At 49.9% G+C, this 14,141-nt stretch overlaps 1 protein-coding gene across 5 annotated transcripts in view; it reads right to left on the bottom strand.

Moving 5' to 3' along the window:
- PACS2 (phosphofurin acidic cluster sorting protein 2) overlaps window positions 1-9,448 on the bottom strand; it is a 73,012-nt gene extending 63,564 nt beyond the window's left edge. For 2 of the 5 annotated variants that reach the window (XM_040412829.1, XM_040412832.1), the window contains exon 1: window positions 9,097-9,448. In XM_040412829.1, coding sequence (XP_040268763.1) covers window positions 9,097-9,206 — 110 coding nt within the window. In that variant the 5' untranslated portion in view covers window positions 9,207-9,448. The remainder of the gene's footprint in view (window positions 1-9,096) is intronic. The other 3 variants (XM_040412828.1, XM_040412830.1, XM_040412833.1) reach the window with 3 other exon arrangements.
- Between the last annotated feature and the right edge of the window lie 4,693 nt (window positions 9,449-14,141).

The raw sequence follows: 14,141 nt of genomic DNA, 5'->3' as shown, positions 1-14,141 counted from the left end.
GCCCTAGGCGAGGAGAACAGGACTCGATCGTGCTCTTGCACACCACACCCTACAGCTGTAGACCCTTTAGAAACCAGGGGGATGTCACTGCCAGTAAGGGAACGTCCTAGGGTGCGGCCAATCGTATGTGGCCAAGCCATGCCCATCTGCAGCCAACACCGACGGCAGGGTTTTTCGGCAGTTGGTTGCCCCGGGTGGACCTGCCATAGCCGGTCACATCTACTTCTCAGTATTTGCAGGCAGCTAGGAAGAAGTTGGCTTAGTTGGGATAATATGTTAAGATTCCAGTTTTCCAGCTTAGGCACTTCCTTTTTTATTTTATTTGCAGTTCGACTGCCAGCTTTGCTGTATAGACTGGGACAGAATGAGCAGAATCACATCAATATTACTAGAAGGAAGGGGAATTTTAAGGCTTTATAAAAACTGATGGTCTATCCTTAGGGTTAGATGGGTGGGAGTCTGTCGGCACAAAGAGCGTCAGTCTCATACTGGGTCGTACTCAGAAGCCCACGCTTTTTGTAGAAGCTTTATCCCATTCAAGGGGGACAAGGTTGCAAAACTCACAGCTGCTATGAAAAGTATGGCATTAGCCAAGATAGACCCCTTAAAAACAGCTCATCAGCTGTGGTGCCAACAGCCAGACCCTCCCCGATCAAATATTAATGGCCTATCCTAAGCATAAGCCATCAATTTGACCCCTCTACTGTACCACTGGTGGTCTAGATCTTCTAACAGGTCTATATGCATCCCCCCTGGTCTCTGGGGACGGGACATGACTCCATCTCTTCCAGGAGACTTGAATAATCTACAATCTTGACCTATTTCAACTTCCGTGAAGTGCATGCCCCGGCTGAACCGTACACACAGACGGCACGGTCGTCGTCACTCCGTATAGTCGCCCTGAGGGCAGCTTTTTTTAAAAATAGCTGCGACATTCAACAAGCAGGGCAAATACTCTCATACTCCCAATGTCACATTCCTACCCTGGAGCTCACATTCTTTGACTTGAGATGCTGAAAGACATATAGAAAGGAGAAAAGATTACAACCTAAAGGATAAAATTGGCCAAAAAGACACCAAAGGGAAAAAAAAAGCTGTTGGATTCTCAGTACGTACAGTAGTTCAAGTACAGTTTTTTTTTTTCACCCACAATTACGTTTACATCAATTGGTGAGGCTAGGGATAAGGCGGCCTCGATACAACTGTAGCAAACTCTCAGCTGTGAGAAATATCGGGCCTGTAGGACTGAAACAACTGCAAGCAAAAATCCTGAAAAAGGATGAAAAATCAAAAGCACAAAACACATTAGAAAGTAAAAAGTTATAAAAATACAGCAAAACGCGTTGAGTTTATAAAAGTCTATTATTTTATCCCACCTTAAAATAGGGGTCTGTGGAGATGGGGGCCAGCATTGTCAATGGGGACAAAACGTAACTAAACAAGGAATCCTCCAAAATGCGTTCCGTTCTTATACAGGATGCTGGGGTTTGCTTTCCGTCCTCGGAAGCGTTTGTGGGTTCAGTGGTTTGGAGACGATAGAAAACGGATCCGTCCCCTATTGACTTTCAATGGAGTTCATGACGGATCCGTCTTGGCTATGTTACAGATAATACAACCGGATCCGTTCATAACGGACGCAGACGGTTGTATTATCAGTAACGGAAGCGTTTTTGCTGAACCCTGCCGGATCCAGCAAAAACGCGAGTGTGAAAGTTAGCCTTACCTGCGGATTTTGCCGGGGACGTGGCTGTGGATTTTACCCCCTCCATTGCAATGGATAAAATCTGTGATGAAGATCCACAGCATACAACGGACATGCTGTGTATTTCAAATCCGCACCATGGGTCAATCTATGATCTAAATCCTACTCATTTTGTATAGAAATCTCTTACTATCGCGTCCGGCTGACGTAGGTGCACGAGGGGGGCGGTCATGGCTCACGAGGGGGGCGGTCATGGCTCACGAGGGGGGCGGTCATGGCTCACGAGGGGGGCGGTCATGGCTCACGAGGGGGGCGGTCATGGCTCACGAGGGGGGCGGTCATGGCTCACGAGGGGGGCGGTCATGGCTCACGAGGGGGGCGGTCATGGCTCACGAGGGGGGCGGTCATGGCTCACGAGGGGGGCGGTCATGGCTCACGAGGGGGGCGGTCATGGCTCACGAGGGGGGCGGTCATGGCTCACGAGGGGGGCGGTCATGGCTCACGAGGGGGGCGGTCATGGCTCACGAGGGGGGCGGTCATGGCTCACGAGGGGGGCGGTCATGGCTCACGAGGGGGGCGGTCATGGCTCACGAGGGGGGCGGTCATGGCTCACGAGGGGGGCGGTCATGGCTCACGAGGGGGGCGGTCATGGCTCACGAGGGGGGCGGTCATGGCTCACGAGGGGGGCGGTCATGGCTCACGAGGGGGGCGGTCATGGCTCACGAGGGGGGCGGTCATAGCTCACGAGGGGGGCGATCATAGCTCACGAGGGGGGCGGTCATAGCTCACGAGGGGGGCGGTCATAGCTCACGAGGGGGACGGTCATAGCTCACGAGGGGGACGGTCATAGCTCACGAGGGGACGGTCATAGCTCACGAGGGGGGCGGTCATAGCTCACGAGGGGGGCGGTCATAGCTCACGAGGGGGGCGGTCATAGCTCACGAGGGGGGCGGTCATAGCTCACGAGGGGGGCGGTCATAGCTCACGAGGGGGGCGGTCATAGCTCACGAGGGGGACGGTCATAGCTCACGAGGGGACGGTCATAGCTCACGAGGGGACGGTCATAGCTCACGAGGGGACGGTCATAGCTCTCTCGTGACAGCCGTGCACCTGCGTGATCACGAGACTACCAAAAAAAAAGATTTCACTTCCCCCGGACATAAAAAATTATGGAACAGAAGCAAGAAAGCTGCAAACTGGCAACTCTTCATTACACGACTAATCAACCTAACGTGCTTGTCCAAGATTACGAAAAAGTGGGGCACAAGCGGGGGATGGCATAAAACAATAGAATGCGCATTACGTATCTGTTGAATTGCCCGCTGCTGGCTCGGTCCTCCCGATCTGGCAATTCAACTGGTAATTATTTTACACTGGACAACGCCATTAATTTAAATGGGTTGATCCCCCCTGGGGGACCCCCCTACAGTGTGGCCAGGCCTGCAGAGGGAATCACACTAAGGGTAGGTTCACACCTCCAGGAGTCTGTTATGGCAGAGGAGCAGGCTACTGGATTTACTGAACGGAGGTGTGAACTTAGCCTTACCCGATCCTTCGTTCCACCACGGCATATCTCCAGTTTGATGTGTGTCTAGTGGCCACTGCAGCCAATTACTGACCATAATGGTGACACGTTTCCCATGTCTCCAAACCACTGAACCCACAAACGCTTCGCATGCAAATGGGCTCCTGTACACCCCTACTCGCACACCCACGGCAGAATAACGAACACACCGCAGAGATTCAATGTTCTTTATTGCTCCCGATTCCGCGCGGAAAGGCTGAAAATCAGCAGCTAATTCTCTGCAAGTGCAGGGGCTCTGGCAGTGGCGGAACTCAGAGTTTCAGTTTTGGACTTCTGTTATATATTTTCTGAAAAATCCACAGTGGATTTTAGGGAGCGAGGCCTAAAGTACAGGACCAGTACAACTGGATCGGACAGCGCAGGTTACGGTCACCCTTGAACTGTAGTTCAGCAGAAACTGTGCCCTGAGACCTAAGAGAGTGCGGGAGAGTGTTGACCCAGGGATCTGTCTGCTATTCAAAGGTGTGCCGTCATCTTCTGGATTAAGTATGAAAGGTTGCCCTCACCAGATATATATTTATTCACGTTGGTTTTTCAATCCATTATGTAACCTGGCTTATATAAACTCAAACATAACCTCAATGGCCTTAAAGAGGTTCTCCGAGACCGGGAACTTGTGGTCAGGAGCCTGAGCGGGGTGCTAAATTAGAAGGGAAAAAAAAAAACATCACTTGTCATGAGCGCTCTTGGTCCATTGTCTCCACTGGACTGGAAATGTGACGTGTCACCTACATGCATGCCACCGGTCAATCAGTGGCCTCAGCGGTGACCTATCTAGGAGACGAGAGGTTGGCGCTAGATCCTAGGCGCTTGTGGCATGCAAGTCTTATTTTTACTTTACTTTCTGGTCTCGGAGAACCCCTTTAAATTCACAGCACAGGTCAGGAAGTCTACCTACCTATGTCATACTAGCTTCACTCCAGGGGACAGTCACTTTCCTGGCAGGAGAACTATGAATGGTAGTCACTTACCTGGCAGGAGAACTATCAATAGTAGTCAGCTTATCACTTTTAAAACTGTTAAAAAGGATTGAATGAGATTTAAAAACAGAAAAAGACAGAATTTCTTATTCCAGAAACAGCGCCACTCGTGCTCAGTGGCTGTGACTGGTATTGCAGCAGATCAGTAAGTCTATGAAGCGCTACCTGCCATAGGCTAATGTCACCTCCGACACTCCAGCTCTTCTGAAACGACAGAATTCACTTCTATGGGAGTTACAAGAGGAACGGAGCACGGGCATGCTGGGAGTTGTAGTGCTGACCTGTATCCCAGTGGCTTTACACCTCTTACAGAAGCTGTAGTCAGGATTTGGCAGTAGTATTACGTACTAGAGGAAGTCATTTCACTTTATACTCTCTATTCCGATACAAATCATTATGTGATTAGGGGGGCGTCCCAAGATTACAAAAAAGGTTACTAGATTAGTACTCGATTATTTTTTTTCCACAAATAGCGCCCCTTCGAGTAAATAGGGCTGCACTTCGAGTCACAGGCCACATACACTTGGCAGACTTTTTTTCTAAATCATGGTCAACATGGCCCCCAGGATGTAACAATTGATGACCTATCCCTAGGATTAGTCATCAATATCAGAGCGGCGGGGGGCCGACACCCCATTGATCAGCTGTTGGGGAGTAGCTCCGGCGCTGGAACGACTCCGCTCCATCCATTGTGTAAAGGACGGAGCGGGTTACTGCGCTGCGCCCATTGAAGGGTTTCACCCTCTGCAACGCCAATAAAAAGTTTCCTAATTAAAAAAAATCTAATAAAAAGTCTCTTCTCCTGACAAGTCTGTTCAGTAACTACATGCATTCCCCTTATAATAAGGCTCCATTCACACATCCGCAATTCCGCTCCACATTTTGCGGAACGGAATTGCGGACCCATTCATTTCTATGGGGCGGCACGATGTGCGGCCCCGATCCGGAAATGCGGACCCGCACTTCCATTCCCGAAAAAAATAGAACATGCCCTATTCTTGTCCGATGTCCTTTACAGGAGTCGACTCGATAGGTCTCCTACTGAGCTGTGCCAAACCCAGCCAGGTGAAATGCAACCCTATATGTGATTCATATACCAACTTCGAGGCGTGCTCCTGGATGGGTACTCACCTTATTTCTTCAAGCGCTGCGCTCTGGTGTTTCCAACTGCCGACATCATCTTCTTGGCTGCAGCAGTGGTGACGTCCCCTTGACAAGTCACTTCTGCAGTCAATCTCTGGCCTCAGCTGCGCATGGGAGGTCTCTGCTGAGGCCAGTGATTGGTAGCAGCGGTGACCTGGGCGCACAGAACGTCGCCGCTGCAGCCAGAAAGACAAAGATCAGAGGTGAGGAGCGCAGCGCAGGAAGAGGCAGAGGAGAAAACAGGGGAGTATCCATTCATTTCTTATTTTAGGAGTTGCCCGAGTTTTTAGATAATTCGGAGAACCCCTTTAAGCTATCCATTCGATGACTGCAAACTGGAAAGAACTGACACACACGGGTTGTCCTATTACAAATAATTTATCCCAGGATAGATAAGTGTCTGATTAACAAGGGTCCGACGGATGGGCCCCCCCCATCACTAGAACGGAGGCCTGTGTTCCCCCATTTCAACAACTCTGCAGACACATGTGTATCCGCCACACCATTTAGTTCTATGGGATTGCCGAATATAGCCCTATACAAGAGCTTGGCCATCTCCAGCAGTCACTTAGGGCACGTCCGCTGGGGAACACCAGCCCCCTTCTTCGGGAAGTGAAAGTCAGAAACCCCCTGATCAGTGATGTCACGGGGCGACCCCTTTAATTTCCAGCTATCTTATAACATTAGAAGTTAGACCAAACTCCTGGCCAGGCGACCTTAGCTGCGCTCAGGGTGCGATTACTCCTAACCTACACCCCTGTGACGAGCCGAGGGACCTCTACCTGTGTACAGACCGCTTTCCACAGTGCTGATCTGCCTGCGCAGCCTGCAGCAACCACAAAGGAGCCGTCCAACAATACGCACAAGATCAGTGGATGTCCGCACGGCACCGGTGACGGTCCTCGTGCCCTGCCCCATAATCCTCCCTGCGCGCGCTCAGATCACAGCTGCGCGTTCAGCTTATGGAGAATTATTGATAATCCCCTTGACACTCACATGAGGCAGGTCCCATCACAACAAGGATATCTACTACTGAATCATCTCTAGAGAGCGGAGCGCTCTCTTCTCGTGTCTTAAAGGGGCGGCGGAGGTGGGACATGGATATCTACTACTGAATCATCTCTAGAGAGCGGAGCGCTCTCTTCTCGTGTCTTAAAGGGGTGGCGGAGGTGGGACATGGGTATCTACTACTGAATCATCTCTAGAGAGTGGAGCGCTCTCTTCTCGTGTCTTAAAGGGGTGGCGGAGGTGGGACATGGATATCTACTACTGAATCCTCTCTTCTTGTGTCAGCAGATTTCCACCTATGAAACCGGCTGACGTGTTGCATGTGCATCTGTGTTGGTCCCATGTTCCTATGTGCCCTCATGGCTGAGAAAAATGATGTTTTATTATATGCAAATTAGCCTTTAGGAGCAACGTGGGCGTTACCATTACACCTAGAGGCTCTGCTCTTTCTGCAACTGCCGCACCCTTTGCACTTTGACAGGACCAGGCAGTATGAATGTCATCACACCTGGCACCGTCAAAGTGCAGAGGGCGCGGCAGTTGCAGAGAGAGCAGAGCCTCTAGGTGTAACGGCAACGCCCCCGTTGCTCCTAAAGGCTCATTTGCATATATTAAAACATAATATTTCTCAGCAATGCGGGCACATATGAACATGGGACCAACACAGATGCCTTCAGCTGCCAAGCGCACATGTAACAGATCAGCCAGTGTCATAGGTGCAAAACTGCTGACAGATTCCCTTTAAAATGGGGTATTCCATGAAAGGCCGCGATGGGAATAACCACAGTTAGGGTACTTTCACAGTTGCGGCAGGACGGATCCGACAGGCTGTTCACCCTGTCGGATCCGTCCTTCCGCCACTCCGTCCCCATTGACTATAATGGGGACGGGGTGGAGCTCCGGCGCAGTACGGCAGAGCCCTTTTGTCTAGTGAGGTTACTTCTTCCCTACTTTTTTAAAATTTGCAATTGATAACATAGTTAACCGCTCCAATTTTTCAAAAGTGGCGCAAAAATTGCAACCAGCAACGTAACCCGCTCTACTCAATACGCCTCAAAGAGGGGCAATGACTAGTAGATGCCAGTGTGTAAAAAAAATAAAAATACAATTAAAAACACTTGCTGCCATAACAACCAATCAGCGCTCGGCTTTCACTTCTGAGACTGGTGGTTTTCTGACCGCTTGGATCAGTCCAGGCAGGGAGATGAGGGGCAGGCTGAGAAACACATCACATTGGGACTACTCCATACACAAAGAGACCTCACACACTAGTAGCCATTCACAAAGGGTTAAGAGCATGCTCTGGCACAACAACTAGAGAGACCCCCACAGACTGCTGGAATGAGGGTCCCTGGAGCTGGGCTGTGAATGAGGGCAGCTGATTTGCATTACAGTCCCTTAGATTTCAATGGTTTGGGTGAAGCTCACAGAAGCGGAAGGGACAAGGCCGGCACCAACGCCCCTCCGATCCGTGACCACTGGTGACTTCAGCTCACAGATCTACATCCACAACACGTCCCTGTATGAACACACCCTTGAAATCGCGGACAAGGATAAAACGTTCAGCTCCTTCACACTCTTTACAGCCCATGAATAGCAGGATTGTCACAAGTCGTCCCCATCAGATCTGCCCTCCACAGGTAGGACAGGTACCATGACCGAGGTGAACGTACAGGGTTATCACACGGGTAATATACTCGCCCTCGATACTGGTCGTGGGGAGGGGCGCTCTGGGGCAGGGGTAGTGTCTGATCCCCCCCCCCCCCACCTTCCACCTCTACCCCATCCGAAATAAAAGTAGGACAATGCCCCAGATACAATCAGTATCCAGATTACAGGGATTGGGAAAGCTGGATGTGCCCAGCAACATGTATAGTACAGAAAACCATCAGGACCCTTTAATATGACCACATCCTGATGCTCCAGCAAAGCAGATAATAAATCCAGGACTACTACCCTAATCTGACAGCATAACCCATGGGAGTATAAGACTACTACCCTAATCTGACAGCATAACCCATGGGAGTATAAGACTACTACCCTAATCTGACAGCATTAGCCCCGAGTACAGGACTACTACCCTAATCTGACAGCATAACCCATGGGAGTATAAGACTACTACCCTAATCTGATAGCATAACCCATGGGAGTACAGGACTACTACCCTAATCTGACAGCCCCGAGTACAGGACTACTACCCTAATCTGACAGCCCCGAGTACAGGACTACTACCCTAATCTGACAGCATTAGCCCCGAGTACAGGACTACTACCCTAATCTGACAGCATTAGCCCCGAGTACAGGACTACTACCCTAATCTGACAGCCCCGAGTACAGGACTACTACCCTAATCTGACAGCCCTGAGTACAGGACTACTACCCTAATCTGACAGCCCCGAGTACAGGACTACTACCCTAATCTGACAGCCCTGAGTACAGGACTACTACCCTAATCTGACAGCCCTGAGTACAGGACTACTACCCTAATCTGACAGCCCCGAGTACAGGACTACTACCCTAATCTGACAGCCCTGAGTACAGGACTACTACCCTAATCTGACAGCATTAGCCCCGAGTACAGGACTACTACCCTAACCTGAATAACCTATGAGAACTACTACCCCCAACTTCACATCATACATGAGCCCAGGACTACTACCCCCATCCTGCGCAGTTACCTGGGAATACAGCTGGGGCTGGATCCATCAATCTCCCAAGTGGCGAACAAGTTCATGGGCACCGGCCTGTTCAGCGCTCCCGGGAAGCTGAGCCTTCCCTTCTCCGCCATGGCGGCGGCCGCCGGCTCCTCCGGTTCAGCAGAGGGATGTCGCCTGCCTCAGGGCGGAGGACACAAGCAGGGTCCCTCCGGTCACATCTCTCTCCCCAGTCCCCACTCCTAGCCCTCTCCTCAGGCGCGTCCCCGCCGCCCGTGCCCGCTCCGATAGGCTGCTCCCAGAAAATCGTTTTTTTTTTATTTTGAATGCCAAATGCTTTATCAACAAGGACAGCTAGCGCCACAACAGAGCCGTAAACAATGTAGTGATGGGACGCTGGGCCGCCCCCATCCCAGACCCAGAGCGCGCTCCCGACACGGCCGGCTGTGATTGGCTGCTGCCTGGGCTCTCGCTTCTATCAGGGCTATTATTATCCAAGGGTAGTAACTAGAATGGAGATTCTCCCGGGAGGTATGAGGTCACACGAGGAGGCGGGGTCTCGGCGGATAATGGGCGGGGCTTCGAGGTGAGATTGACGGGGAGAACCTTCAGAGCTTCTAGACTGGAGGTGCTGCTGGCAGCTCCGGGGAGGACCTGTCAGGAGCACCTCCAATCCAGACACCTCATTGCTAAAACCACTCCAGTGAGGACCTACGTCTAGAAACTCCATTTTAGTGACACAACGTCCTTCTACTGGAGCAGGAGGACCTGTGATGACGTCACCGCCATGTGATCAGTGCAGGAGGGGGCGGGGCTCCGCAGTGCAGAGACGTGATGAGGACCTTTGATGACCTCATGTGACGTGAGAAGTGGAGGAGCAGGGAAATGCTGGGAGTTGTAGTTGTCTCTCCTCTCTAATGTCCTTCTATATTAAATAACAACAGCCTGGGCATGTTGGGAGTTGTAGTCCTCTCATACCTTCTTCTGTAATGTTCTTTGATATTACATAATAATGGCCTGGACGTGCTGGGAGTTGTAGTCCTCTCACCATACCTTCTTCTGTAATGTTCTGGACATGCTGGGAGTTGTAGTTGCAGTGGCCAGGAACGGGTGGATAATGTTCTGTATTTGTCGTGACGCCAATTGCAGCGTGCGCAGGGTACTACCCCAGGGCCCTTCCAAGGTGTTATAACGCACGTCCCAGATTAGCAATGCCAGAGTGGTGTAATGGCCTATAATGTCTCAATAGGTGGTGATAATGGTGTCACGGTGTCTCCTACCTGAGTACAGCTGGACTCCTGGCTCCCGGCTCACTTGCAATACATTTGAGTGTAGTGATAGTAGGAGTAATAGAGGAATTTTGCAGAAGAAATTATATCCAGACCTTTAGATGAAGTTCAAACGTTTCTTTACTTGGAATAACTTGCATCCAAGCAGTATACAGCTTTGGTCTCTGGTCCCAGCAGGTTTTAGCAATGGTTTGGCAGGATAACCGTCTGGTAGCTCTGTAATTGTGGCAGAATTAGCTTCTGCACTTATCTGTACCTTCTGCTGAGGAGGAATGGCTTCTCCTAGGTCTCTGGACTTATCTCAGATAGATTGGTAGCGGCTAAACTCCAGACACGAAACTGACCTTCTGACGTCACTGGGTCACGTGACATTCCCTGGTCAGGTGACTCAGGCGCCTGAATATAATTTGATGCGGCAGCGCGAGTTTCCCTGCCTGTTTGTGAAGGGCAGTGTTTATAGAGGTTGCTGAGTATTGTGCCATATTGTTAGTTGTGAGCGCTCCTGGGCGTGCACATGTGGGTGAGTGTTTGGGTCTGGCTCATGACGACTTTGCTGGCCATTGATGTGCCAGGTCACATTTGAGTCCTAGCAGTGGCGCACATAGAGAAGTAAGGGCCCCATAGCAAGGATCAAAATGGGCCCCCCTCCCCACAGGACAGAAGGGTTTCTGCCTCAACCCTTTTCAGTGACTCTTGGGTCTTTTTTTCCACTGCCTTGTTTGCTAAAAGTTGGTCCTTTAGAGGGTAGAGTCCTGACCAAGTTTTCACCCCCTGTAGAAGAGGAGAGGTTCCCAACTGGGCCCCCTCTTACCCTGGGCCCCAAAGCAGTCGCATAGTCTGCCGCTATGGTATTTACGCCCCTGGCGCTTAGCCAGCAAGTTGTGAATGCCTGGGTGACCCGCTCAGCAGTTTTGGCCACCTTAAGGGCCCCTTTCACACGGGCGAGTTTTCCACGCGGGTGCGATGCGTGAGGTGAACGCATTGCACCCGCACTGAATCCGGACCCATTCATTTCTATGGGGCTGTGCACATGAGCGGTGATTTTCACACATCACTTGTGCGTTGCGTGAAAATCGCAGCAAGCTCTATTTTGTGCGTTTTTCACGCAACGCAGGCCCCATAGAAGTGAATGGGGCTGCGGATGCGGTGTGATTTTCACGCACGGTTGCTAGGAGACGATCGGGATGGAGACCCGGTCATTATTATTTTCCCTTATAACATGGTTATAAGGGAAAATAATAGCATTCTGAATACAGACTGCATAGTACAATAGCTTTGTGAGGAATAGGACCTTTGATGACGTCACTATGCTCATCACATGGTCCGTCACATGATCCATCACCATGGTAAAAAAAAGATCATGTGATGGACCATCTGATGAGCGCAGTGACGTCATCAAAGGTCCTATTCCTCAAAGAAGAAGACAGAAGAGATGCCGGCTGCGCGAACAAGTGGACTAAGGTGAGTTAAAAAAAAAATTCTTTTTTTTTTACCCCTCCAGCCCCATTGTACTATGCATTCTGTATTCAGAATGCTATTATTTCCCCTTATAACCATGTTATAAGGGAAAATAATACAATCTACAGAACACCGATCCCAAGCCAGAACTTCTGTGAAGAAGTTCGGGTCTGGGTACCACAGTCAGTTTTTTTATCACGTGCGTGCAAAACGCATTGCACCCACGCGATAAGAGCTGAACAACGGAACGCAATCGCAGTCAAAACTGACTGAAATTGTGTACCTACTCGCGCGGGTTTTCCGCAATGCACCCGGACCTTATCCGGACACGCTCGTGTGAAAGAGGCCTAAGTGTGTAATGTAGAGTTTGGGGGGGCTTGGGTGTGGCACATGATGGGGTCTGGGTGAGGTTTGTGGAGTGTCTGCGTGTGTCTCATAGGTATTTTGTGGGGCAGGGCGAGGTGCAAGTTTTATTTTGGTGAGACACATGGTTGGGCATATTTATAAAAACTAACAAGAGCAATGTCTTGGTTGCCCATAGTAACCAGTCAGTGAGCTCTGGTTTTTATGACAGTGCCTCCATGAGTTTGGGGTCTTGGGTGTGGCACAAAGGGACTTTTGGTGAAGTCCATTTACTTTGGGGGCTGTGCACATTAGCTTTATGGGGCTTGGTTGTGGAACATGTAGTCTGGGCTTCAGTTTGTGGAGGATCTGGGATGAGACGCACAGCAAATTTTGGTGGCCTGGATAATGTTATGATGACTTTTTGGGGGCTTGCGGATGGCAGGGTGGCTTTAGTGCAGCTCGGGTGTGGCGCATGGTGTCTGGGTGAGGTATGTGGAGGGGCTTGGTTGAGGCGCACGGCCTTTTGTGGAACTGGGTGAGATACATTGCAACATTTGGAGGGTTGGGTGTGCCACATGGGGTCTAGGTTAGGTCTGTCGATGGCCTGGGGAGACGCTCTTCAAATTTGGAAGACTTGGCTGAGGTGCATGGTGACTTTTGGGGGTGGGGGACCTTTGGTTGAGGCACAAGACTACGTGTGGGTTACTTAAGGCACACATCAGCTTTTGGGGCCTTGGTGGGAAACCTTTATTAGACATCCTGATATCAAACGTTCTCTTCCAGCAATCGCCTGCTCTTTAACCCTTTCTACCCGGGAGTTTTTTTTATTTTTGCTTTTTTTGGTTAGCGCTCCGTGCCTTCCCAGAGCCATAGCTCTGTTCACATAGCTGTATGAGGGCTTGATTTTTGCGGGCTCAAGTATATCATACAATATGATGTAGCGAGCGGGTAAAAATAAGATTGCACAAAAAGCAACTCTGCCATAGTTTTATGGGCTTTTTATTTACGATGTGCGATAAAACGGACCAGTTACTTTAATTCTACAGGTCAGTACGAATCCGGCGATACCTTCTATGTACAGTTTTTCTTGCGTTTTCATAGTGATAAAATAATAGTTTGAAAAAAATCAGTTTTATTTCTTCGTCGCCATATTTTGACCCCCTATAACTTTTTGGTAATCATGTTTATGGAGCAGTGTGGGGGCTCATTTATTGCAGGCCAATCTGTACTGTTCATTGATACCATTCTGGGGTGTGTATGACTTTTTGATAACTTTTCTTATTTAATTTTTTGTAGAAAAAGAAGCAACCAAAGACGTTGAATCAGCCATTTTGACACTTTTTGTCCGCTTCACTGTTTGCCGTATGGAATGGATATTTTTATTGTATGGGAGTTGTCGCACATGGTGATACCCATGAGGTCTATTTATTTTATTTTATTTTTTAAGTTCTTTTTTTATTTTAAAAAGGGGTTGATTTGAATTTTTGTATTTTATTTTCAACTTTTTTACACTTTCATAGCCGGATGCACACGGCCGTGAGCGGTCCGTGGTAACCCGGCCTGGATTCCTGCTGAGAGCAGGAGCGCACGGCGTCATTGGTTGCTATGATGCCGTGCGCTACAGTAATACACTCGTATAGATTATATAACAAGCAATTATTGGATTGATATTCTCATAGACTCCAATGCACTAGCATTGGAGTCTATGAGAAAATTGCTAGTTTCCTATGGAGCTCTATTACAGGCAAGGACTCCATGGGAAACACTATGCAACAGCCTCCTGCCATTGACAAAGACAGGGGCTGCTGCACACAAGCTCCGGCTCCTCCGATCGCTGCACGGGGGAGCCTGAGCATCGTTTTGATGCCGTGGTCAGGATTGACCCTGGCATCTGAAATGTAAAATGTCAGCAACCAGCGGTAATGCCGGCCGCGGACATTAGCCGCGGGTGTCTGCTATAAGATACAGCAGGCACCC

This window comes from Bufo bufo, chromosome 11 (genome assembly GCF_905171765.1).
Source record: "Bufo bufo chromosome 11, aBufBuf1.1, whole genome shotgun sequence".
NCBI classification, from domain to species: domain Eukaryota; kingdom Metazoa; phylum Chordata; class Amphibia; order Anura; family Bufonidae; genus Bufo; species Bufo bufo.
This window is presented reverse-complemented; position numbering and strand designations above follow the sequence as displayed.